The sequence below is a fragment of the Pocillopora damicornis genome, chromosome 3 (assembly GCF_964200805.1).
Source record: "Pocillopora damicornis chromosome 3, jaPocDami1.2, whole genome shotgun sequence".
NCBI lineage: Eukaryota > Metazoa > Cnidaria > Anthozoa > Scleractinia > Pocilloporidae > Pocillopora > Pocillopora damicornis.
The window spans coordinates 22,409,017-22,420,241 of record NC_142672.1 but is presented as its reverse complement, the minus strand read 5'-3'; the positions used below and the strand labels follow the sequence as shown (position 1 = coordinate 22,420,241).

The following is an 11,225-nucleotide window of genomic DNA, read 5'->3' as shown; positions in this document are numbered from 1 at the left end:
AATCATGAATATTTAATTTATTCCGGGAAGTCGTACAAATGATTATGTTTACCTCTGGCACATTTTTACAAAAGTTTTCGCCTTTGTTGTACGTCTGCGGGGGATTATTCGCATCCAGAATTTCAACCAAGCGATCGAACTTAAGCGAGGGCTAATCTATTTTGATTCACCATCTACGAACATATGCATTCAAGCAGAAGACACATTACAAACACTTTCGAAGGAGACTTTTAATAATGGGAAATAAGCAAGGAACTGCGTCCGTATTTCAAGACGAAGAGGATGAAGAAACGTGGTTTGAATGGATGGAAGCGACGGGTGATCGTAGAAATCAGAAAAGGTTGCCCATTTCCCCATGTTCTGATCTACTGGCGGTTCATGCGGTTCAACCAATGTCTCTTACACCTGGCGTGACCGATACGGCGAGAGAAGCAAAACAAAAATACCGCAGTGAAGCAAAAGCTCTCAGTGGACTCTATTTAGCTAGTGCGAAGAGAGAGAACATTTCGGTCGACCCATCGTTTCGCGGTGATGCGAAGAATAACAACTATTTACCGAAAGTTAGAGAAGGCGAAGAAGACGAATTGGACATGATGACGGTTGGCCAGGTGAGTGTAGTTAAGGAAAGAGAACAGGGATTAGAAGAACCGTCGTCACAGTTCACAAGTCATGCAATAGTTCTTGTTTTGAGTTTGTCATTGCAATCCATTCAATCGTCTGTCGATCCATAACCATATCCTATCCCTTTTGGAGTCTCGTCTCATTTCATCTTTGTTCTATATGACCAAGAAAATGACTGATTCAAGACACGGAGAGGTAACTTAACGGACCAAATATTCTTATTTCACTTTTTCAAACTGAAAACAAAAATCTCTACGAAACAAATTCTGCATAATAAAAAGCCTCTCGATAACAACCTGTCAAGTTGCTCGCTTGTTTACCAAAAAATAAAATCAGTTCAACTGAAATTTATGCAAAAAATCATTCGACAATTACGAGGAATGAAGTGCTTTGCTCGTTCTACGGCACCTAGCTGTTATATTGTTTTAAGTTGTTTTTCAAATGTGATTTTTTTGGCTTTGTGGCTATTGACTATGCAGAGCAAGTGGTACACCAAAAAAAAGCGAAAATAAAATATGAATCGGCTTTACTAAACGACTACGTCAATGGATGGCGATGGGTTTTAAAGATAAAGATGGGACTTTTCAAGCTTTTGCTTCAAGACAGACATATCTGCGATAACGATAATTATTTCTTGTTTTAAAGTGCCAGCCAGAAAAGAAGCTAAATAGGAACCGCAAATCGAGATTTTTTTTTCTTTTCGTTTCACATGCGAGAGTCGCTGTTCGAATGACCGACTGTATAAACCAGTCTTTCAAGATTATTCACAACGAAAGTGCATGATTTTTACAAATAAACTGCAGCATAATAGACTTCTTTGAGAGTCATTTAGGCGTATAGTTCCCTCAACATACAGTTAGAGGTGGGTAGGGGGGGTAAGAGCCGTATATTCATTCACATGGATTATCAACATGAATCAATAAATCAAAACGATGAAAAATTTTTCATAAAATGTGATAATGGGATAAAGTTTTACTTTCTTTCATAAAAGCAGCTTCTCGAAAGCAAGCTTAGCAGACCGTTTTTAATCAATTCTATTGCATACACGAAAAAACAAAACCTAATTGTTTAAATTAAGCCACGTCTACAGCCCTTATATTTGCTTGGCAAATATTTTGGGTAGTTTTATTTAGGATAACAATAAGTTTTAAAAAATTATAACTCGCAAATATGCAGTCCTAAATATCATTTTAAGTGCTATTAAGACATTATTAATGAATCGAACGCGAGACAATTTTTTCCGGAAATAGAAGCAGACGAAGATTAAATTAAGGCTAGCGAATATTCTTTAAAAATAGTATCGCTAAACGATCTTTCTTGGCAAAGTGAAAAATCAAGATTTCGGCGACCTATTTCTTGTACAAATACGAGTAACGTTAGTGCCCTTCCTGAACAAAAATGATTATATCGTGTGTACTGATAATTACTTAGACTTCTCAAGAAACTGGGGACGAATACAGTGACTATGAAATTTTACATTGTTAAATCATTTCTAACAACTGCTTTTATCATTCGTGATGTCAGAGATATCTTTACCTTGTAACTAGGTTGCGCTTGCCTGGGGCGATTTTTCTCATGCAAATAGGGCTTCATGAAACAAAAAAGATGTTGATCATCAAAGAGTTGACAGGAAAAGTGCGCGTGCTGATTTTGGTCAACAGTTAAAATTATTTAGCGCCTTTCAAAGACGCTGAGGTTAATAATTGTTTAAAGATTATTTTGCTAAACCAGCCAGCCCCTATCACAGAGCTTTTCGGGAACACTCGAACGGCTACGGAGTGGGGAAATAGAGCTACATCTTCATGGTTGCTATTAGTGATTTAAAGTGCTAATTCACCCACGTAAGATCCTTTTTATTTTTCTGGGTAGGTGCTGCCAGATTTCCCAGCCGGGGAAGTGAATGTGTCTCTTTTTTTCGACAAAGCATCCAGCCGTCTGAAGGTAAACATTGTAAAGGCTCGCAACCTCTGCTGCAAGGCCCGAGAGGGGAAGAGACAAGACCGATGTGGCGTAAGTTGTTCAGGTAATATGATAGTTTTTATTCGTTATTCGTTGTTAAGACTAGTCCTTTGATATAACCCAGCACATTTTATTACCCATGTTTTTTTTTCTTTTAAAGGGAAATTTATACACTAAATTTTGGCAAAGTTCGACAACATGGTATTGAATTAAGTTATTTTAAATCACTTATTGAATTCAATCATTTTCAACTTGGGACTAACGCATGTCAAAAGGGATCGGCACAGAGATTGATGGTTAGACAGGGTTTGTCGCTTCCAAGGGTTGGGTTGAGTGCCAAGCTTTCAACTTCTGAATTTTCTTTAAATAGGAATTCACCCCTGAGGATCAAGTCAAATCCAATTTAGATAAAAAGGACTTGCACCAAGTGGCCCACCCAGCTAGAGCTTATCCTAGTTCTAACAGCATCACACGACAAGGATCATTACCACTCTCCCCTAGACGGGATACTAAACCATCGCAAGGTCACCCCCCCCCCCCAGCACTTAATAAGCTTCACTGACAATTGCCGGTACCCGTTAAAACTCCTGAGCGAAAAAGAGGCATTTATAAAGTAAAGTGTTTTTCCTAAGAACACAATACAAAGATTCAGCCAAGTTTTGATCACTGACCTCTCGAATTTTTAACTTGCAGATTTGTATATAAACGTGTTACTGTTGGAGGGACAAAAACAACTGGAGTCACATCGAACATCGAAGAAGAAAGGAAGCACTGATGTATTCTTCTACGAAAATTTTGCGTTGGACCTTACTTCTCTTGACGTACGTCAGATAATTTTGCGGTTGACCGCAATGCATTGTTGTAAATATGTAATTAACGCTGATCACGTGATTGGTCACGTGGATACGAACGATAAATCATGGGGTTCTTCTTTAAGCTCTCATTGGGTAGAGGTAATCACGTCTCCAGGAACGAACGTGAATAGATGGCATACTCTATGGTGTTAAAAAAAAGAAAAAAAAAATAAACCAGAGAACACACCTTTTTTGATGACTCAACATATAATAAGCGAGGAAGTCTTGCGAGTTGCTTTGTATTTTTTGAACCCTTAGGGGATTGGGAAATACGAGCCATGAGCAATATATCCGTTCATTTTATATGTTAAACCATCGAATAAGGTGTATGTTGCTTATTTTGTGCGGTCCGTTGCCCTAATATGGTAAAATTTGCATGATGGTGCAATGATAAGTAGGCGTTCGGCCTTGATGAAACCGTTGTTATAAAGACTACAAAAAAAAAGGATAAAAATAAGAAAGCAAGGATAAAAAATAAGAAAGCAAGGATAAAAATAAGAATGCAAGGATAAAAAATGAAATTAAACACAAATTGTGGCAATCAAAATAGAATTATAAATTTAAAAACTTATTTATTTTGCGTATGTGCAGCATTTTTGATACTTAATGCCAACGATTGTATGATATTCCTGGTTGGTTCGATGGCGAAAACAGCCATTTTAAAGTGCAATTAACAGGTAATATAAAAGTGTTACTTTGGGGGGGGAGGGGTGCCCGTTACTCCCCCCCCCCCCCACCCTTTGTATTCTGGTGAGTGCCCTCTGTTGACACAGTGTGACCCACCCATTTGAAAAATTCTGACTACACTCCTGTAACAAAAAAGGCAAAAAGAGGATATTTAAAGTAAGGACCCTCATGAGGATGGCAAAACATACATCGTTTAAGAGGAGGCCTCCATCACTAGAAATGGTTTTCAGGGGATGATCCAATTAATGTCACAGAGAAAAAGTAATTCAATCAGAAAGCTATAAAAGTGAAAATATATTAAATATAGAAAAAAAAATTAGTGGAAGACAAGTCAGTTTTAAACATGACACGAGGCATCGGTATTTTTCATTTGTTTGGCAGGAAAGCCTAGTCGTTCAAAGCTCTAAATATAAGGTGTGTCTTTTCATTCAGTTCGTAGTTAGGGAAGTCTTGATAACATTACAACCATGTAGATGACTTTAAGACGTCGTAAAAATATCAAATTTATACTGGAGCATCTCCCTTAATCGCATCTTGACCAACAAAACATCGATTCCAAAGAACACAGAAAACTGTAGAAGGTAGAAATCTTTACAGATCATACATATTTGGTGAACTTTCCAAAAGTGCAAATAGAGTATCAACGCTGTGTTGATATTCTGTGTCATTCATTATCATTGAATTGAATCAGAAGCACTCTTTGATGACAAACCTGAAGAAAAGCTCACACACTGCACGGAAATTTGAGCAATAGAGGACTATTTGAATGTTTTCATAGCCTCCTCTAAACACACGGGCGCATGGAAGAATTCGAGAAAGCAGTGCATAACTCTTATAAATTCTTCCGAAAGGAAAAAGTCCTCGATTGCTTTTATAAATTTTTTTCAAGAATTAAACGAAACACGTCACAAACCCACCATCATACTCTCGTTTAAAAGAAAACAATCGACCAATGAATGCTTACCATCATGAATATCTAAGAAATGACTTTGGTAACTCAGTGACATGTTGTACACTTCAACAAACAGAGGGCCAGGGAAATTTATTATTTAACCAGTCCCTGTACTGAATGATGCCCACGTAAAAATCTTGTTTAGTTTGGTCCTCTATTACTTCTTTGCTAAATGCAAGGTTATCTTTACCAGTCCTCGAATAATAATTTCAGCTTTTACGTCTGTGCGATTAGGTCTGCAGTTGCCCAGATACTGATATTGATCCCAAACGTCCAGGGTTTAATGAAAATGGATACATTTTTTCCATTTGCACTTGTTGGATACGAGATTGATTATAGCTAATTCGGTTCTACGCGCCTTGTTAGCTATTTATTACCTCATATCCGACGTGTGCTCATGGATTAATAGTTAATTACATCAATTACCACTTTTCAGTTCTTGTTATGAGCAAGAAATACGCATTTTATATAATTGGACGTTAAGAGAGGGAGAAAGTTCAAGAACTTACACAAATAGTCCAATCGATCGTATTTTCAGAACATGTAAATACGTTGTATAAAACTGGAAAGAAAATTCATCTTTTTTCTTTTCTATGACAACATATATTAGTTATTCAGAAATGTGGCTTTTTTGTCTGAAAACCAATATTCTAATAAATCTCCATTTTTTTTGGTGCCAAGATTTTGCTTTCGGTAAAGGAGAAATATAGGAGTTGTTTACTTTCTAAATGTGCGAGGAGCGATTCAGTCGTAAACACATGGCAAAAATTTTAAACTGGAAGATATTTGTCTCTTTAGTTGGCCTTGTAAGTTTTTTCTCGTTTTTCTATCAGGCAATACTGCTTCTCAATCATTCAGCTAAACATATTCCGATCAGTTCTTCACTATTTCGCAATAAAAGCTTGATAGGAAAGCGCCATGATGATAACAACTTCGTAGCTTGCAAGCTTCCCGAATTGGACCCGTTTCACCCTAGTGTGATTCATTTTACTAAGGACTTCGGTAAGCTGCGTTGTAATGGTGCTAGTTATTCAAGCTTCGAGAACAATGTCCTTCGAGTTGAAGGCACTGGAGTCGTTTCCGTGCAATACAGAACGATCCAAAGGCCTTTGGGGGACGATTTTGGAGTGGTTCTTTCTGATCCAGTCAGAGTTCGCAACCAGGAAAAGCGTAATCAAACAGGTGAGTGTTTTCAGAAGTCAAAATTTCAACTATTGTCCTCAATTTTCTGGTTTTTTTTCCTACAGCGCCAGGGGGGTTAAGGGAACTTATTGCGAGGACACCACTCAAAAGTTTTCTCCGAGATTATCATTTTTAAGCTTTTCTAAGCTTTTTAAAGCTTTTAAAAGGTTCACGGACTGAGGAACTTTTCACAAGTTACCTTTCTAGGCTGTATTCTTCAGAAAAATAAAAAAATGCTAAAATGGCTAAATCACTTTTGATTATTCAACTGTTTTACTACTTATACTTACTACTACCGGTCTTAATTGCGACATAGATTTTGATATTACAATTAAAGCAACCCCCTATAGCATGGACCAATCTTGGATCTTGGCTGTAATAGAAATTTAGACATACTGAGCTAAGTACGACTCTTTACGGTGGCCAGTATAAATAATTTATTCAACTGATAACACCAAATTATAATAACACTCCCCACCGACGCAGCACCACAGTTTCAGTGGGATGTTACCCCCTTTAATGTTAAATCAGTTTTTCTTCAATTAAGAAAAATCTAAACTCCTCTACACCAACAAAATCTAGAAATAAATGTCATCTTTAAAAGCCGTTTCCACGAAACTGAAAAACTGAAGGATTGGGTGGGCATAGTTAAAAAAGGAAAGTGTTTCTTCATCTTCTAGGATGGACGCTCTAGCTAAGATCTCGCGGAGCCTAAAGGCGATTTAAGTTAACCGAAAAATAAAAGATAACAGTCTATTCTACATTGCATTATCTAGGAATCTGCAGCGCAAAAAATCGCAATAAATCATAGTAGTAGTAGTAGTAGTAGTAGTAGTAGTAGTAGTAGTAGTAGTAGTAGTAGTAGTAGTAGTAGTAGTAGTGGTAGTAGTAGTAGTAAGGTAGTAAGTAAGTAAGTAAGTAAGTAAGTAGCAAAGCAGATTAAAAGAGATGTATGCCATACGTGGTTATGGTTTCAGGTTACTTTAGCGGAAGTGCATCCGTAGAGACGGACTTCATTCGAGTCGATGTCGTCACATCGTCGGGAGATATAAAAACTGACGTACACATGCACGTGTTTCCTAAAAAAGAAGTTCTCAGAAGACAGTCCAAGCCAGGAATTCCTTTGAATGTTGCACTGATTATGTTTGACTCCACGTCGGCGGTCAATTTTCAAAGAAAAATGCCTCACAGTTTGGACTATCTAATCAAGAATATGACCTCGATATTATTTCAAGGTAGGTTATCTCTTGTTCACTTTAGAGTTAGCGCTGTAGCAGTTGGCTGTGCCAAAGATAGGCCATATGTTGCTTTTTTAATGATAACGTTCATGTGTTTGAAGTTAGATTTTCATACCAGTTCAGTAAAGAATTAAGAAGGCTAAATTTACAAAAAAAAATTAAAGTCACTTTAAATGATGACTCGGTAGCCCTTCGTTAACTCGTCTTCTAAAGATTTTAGTACCGCTTTTTATATGCTTCTTGGTGCCTTCCATTTACGAAATATTTCATCTTATAAAAGTCAAGTGTACCTTTACGTACTATTACCTTACCAGTGATAGGCATCTTTTTGCACTAATCGACAGGTGAGACAATCGTAGGAGATGGAACCACGGCACAGTTGACAGCGTTGCTGACTGGAAAGACGGAGAAAGAGCAATCAGAGGCTAGAAAGAGAATTGATTCATCTAAACCAGTAGACAACTGGCGTTGGATCTTTAAAGAGTTTAAAAAGAGTGGATACGCTACGATGTTTTCAGAAGATTCCCCGCATCTTGCCTCCTTTAATTATCGCTTGAAAGGTTTCCACGATCCGCCCACTGACCATTACGCCAGACCGTTTTGGCTAGAGGCTTTCCAACTAATAATGAGGAGCAAATTTTGCCTTAACAGTAGGCCTGCTCATAACGAATCTCTAAATTATTTGATGAGTTTTTTCCGACGTTACCAGGACACGCCAAAATTTGCGTTCTCATCTCATGCTGACATATCACACGATAGCGTAAACACGGTTGGTTTTGCGGACGACGACCTTAAAGCAACTTTAGAGACGATGCAAAAAGAGTCACTCTTGAAAAACACTTTGTTGATAATTTTTTCCGATCACGGACCACGATTTTCTGGTTTCAGGAGTACAATACAAGGGAAACTTGAAGAACGATTCCCATTTATGTCATTTACCTTGCCGGAATGGTTTCAAGACGAGTATCCTGACCTCCAAAGTAACCTTCTTCATAATTCCCGCGTTCTTACATCACCTTTTGATGTTTATGCAACTTTACGTCACATCTTGTCATATCCTCATTACCCAAGGGGGATTTTAGTTGGGCAAAGCCTGTTTAGCCGGATAGATCCAAGGAATCGCACATGCGCGAGTGCTGGCGTAGACGATCATTGGTGTCCTTGTCTTGACCTAGAAGAGGTTGGCACTAATGAGTCTGTGGTGATGGAATTAGCAGATTTTGTGGTATTACATATCAACAATCTGACGTCACAGAATGAAGAGCTGGTGAAGATGTGTCGGCGGTTGAAACTGAAAGAAGTGAACAGGGCATTCCGTGAAATGCCCAGTGAAGCCATGCAAAGGTTTCAGGGTACCACGAGAGATGCACGAGATACGTGTGACAATTGTGGGGTGGTTTTGGGTAAAAAGTCCCGGAATACCCTCGTTAAAGACACTTTGTATCAGTTGCATTTTGTTACATCTCCCAATGAGGGATTTTATGAGGCTACTGTTAGGATAGAGAAGGGTGTTCCCTCACTTGTAGGGGACATAAGTAGAATCGACGCATACAAAGACCAACCATATTGCATAATGGAAGATTTTCCACTTTTACGAAAGTATTGCTATTGCTTTTCAAGAAAATTAAACATCTCTAGTCAACGCTAGTTGAAACAAAAATCAAAAAACTTTTGAGTATTGTAAAAGATAAGTCTTTTCCATTCCTCTTTAAATTCCTTGTGCAAACATCTTCTGGGCATGTATTTAATTCATTGACGGCGCATATGCCAGGCAGCATCAGCGATTAGGTGTAGGAAAAATGTGACAATGATGGAACAATATTATTTAAAATCGGTATCAACAGCTTTGTTTAAGATTATTGTCCATTTCCTTTTTCTGATGAAGGTTTTTCTTAAACCCCAAAATTTTGAAATTTGTAGGCTAATGTCCTCTTTTGATACAGCTTGTCGGATGTAACGCATAAGAGAAAAACAAGAATAGACCCTTTATTATCTGCAGGCCATTTTAGAATGAGAACAGTAGAAACACAAAGAGCAGATAAGCGTAAATTCTAGACAGTGAAAGTGTGATACATGTTCTGACGTCTGCATCCGCGTATATATACAAAACATCGAAGATCCCTAGTCACTTTCCTGCGCTTCAGTGTTCAATGATGAAACGATGTCTCAATTAACATTCTAATATGACCAGACGAGTATTTTTGTTGTTAATTATAACCACTACAATTTCTTCAAATGTGATCAGTGTAGTAGCTGCTTTATTTTTCACTAATCATTCTGTCCATCTGTAAACGTGAAGTGTTATCAGGCACCTGCATGTAATTGGACAGTTGAAGCAGCCAATCACACTAAGTCCCCCAGCCAAATCCACCAATCACAGAATTAATCACAATAACCATAGTAACAACCACTTATCTTAAAAAAAACAATTGAGAAATTTTCAAAATAGGAAAATTTCTTTTTACTTTAGACATTGTCTCAACTGGAGATATTTGAGCTAAATGTATTTGTTGTTTTCGGAAATTGTAACGGTAATGATTAAGTGATAACAGGACTTCTTGTCGTCCAATTCTGTCGGCAATCATACCCGTGATTGAGAAAATGGACTCTCCCTTCGGGGTCATCCAATTGTGTTTATCACTCATATGATTACAAACCGAATTGGACTTCACCCAGTCCTATTACCGTTATTTGTTGCATGGACCATTTTGTTATGGCTCTTAATGGCTGGTTTTCTTAGCATTCTATATTATTTTAAATAATAAAATTAATTAAAATAGGGGATGGTTAATTCTATGGTAAAAATTAGTATTTCAGCTCCCTTGAGTATCGCGTGCGTTTTTTTTAAATTTTTATTATTATTATCAGTCATATCCTACTTAGCCATGCTTTGGGAACATGGCCAGAAACTAGAAAGCAACAAAACGATGACTAACTTGTTCCTGTATTGCAGAAATATATTTACAGAAATATGATATATCTATATTCTACAACCAATAATGTGCTGTTGTTGTTTTTGTCCTAAAACGAATCCTACATCTTCTAGAAATAGCTATCAAAGGTGGTTTCTGCTATATCAATCGTCTCACCATCATCCCCCTCACGAGCCTTACACAGTTCAATCTTTAACTACGTATTGATTATCTTAAATTCTCTGTTTATAGATTTGTGCCTTTTGACTTACGTGCAAATGGTGCGTCTGAAAAGGAACCTAATTGCTGTGAAATGACCTCGATGCAAATGAAAAAAGAGGCTTTCGACACTTGCATGTGTTTCCTCACAAATCAACTTTATTGGCATGAAATCAATTTCTTATCATTTGCATGTTTATAATTTCAATTCTGTCAAAAATACGGTAGATGGAAAAGGCAAAATAAAAATCACGTTGATAGCTGTCTTCTTGAGCAGTAGTTTTTTACTATACGAAAATTAAAGAGAGAACCATCTATTATTTACATTTCTGAATATGTCTATTTCAACTGACAGTCGTGTCTTAATTGACTTTCCTCCAAAAAGGCTCTAATGCAGGTGACAGAATTTAAATTTTTCCATTTTTTTAAATTTAAAACTTCTAAATTTCATGAACTCCTTCTTATTCTATCTAACATGAACTCCCCCTCCTATCAAAACTGCTGTTATATATAGTTTCTGCTTAATTTAATACAATATAAAGTCATTTACGATAGTCAAAGAACCACGTTAACAGCGATTTAGCATATTATGTGTGCCAAC

The 11,225-nt window shown here is 37.2% G+C and overlaps 2 protein-coding genes across 2 annotated transcripts; both read left to right on the top strand.

Moving 5' to 3' along the window:
- Positions 1-4,005, top strand: LOC113668468 (uncharacterized). Its single transcript, XM_027184364.2, has 3 exons — positions 1-608; positions 2,491-2,644; positions 3,274-4,005. The coding sequence occupies exons 1-3, from the start codon at positions 237-239 to the stop codon at positions 3,585-3,587; spliced, it is 840 nt and encodes a 279-aa protein (XP_027040165.2). The 5' UTR covers positions 1-236; the 3' UTR covers positions 3,588-4,005.
- Positions 4,006-5,664: 1,659 nt separating this feature from the next.
- Positions 5,665-10,482, top strand: LOC113668447 (uncharacterized). The gene is made up of 3 exons (XM_089200794.1): positions 5,665-6,255; positions 7,233-7,490; positions 7,838-10,482. Exons 1-3 carry the CDS (start codon positions 5,802-5,804, stop codon positions 9,139-9,141), a joined length of 2,016 nt encoding a protein of 671 aa, XP_089056920.1. The 5' UTR covers positions 5,665-5,801; the 3' UTR covers positions 9,142-10,482.
- Positions 10,483-11,225: the final 743 nt, after the last annotated feature.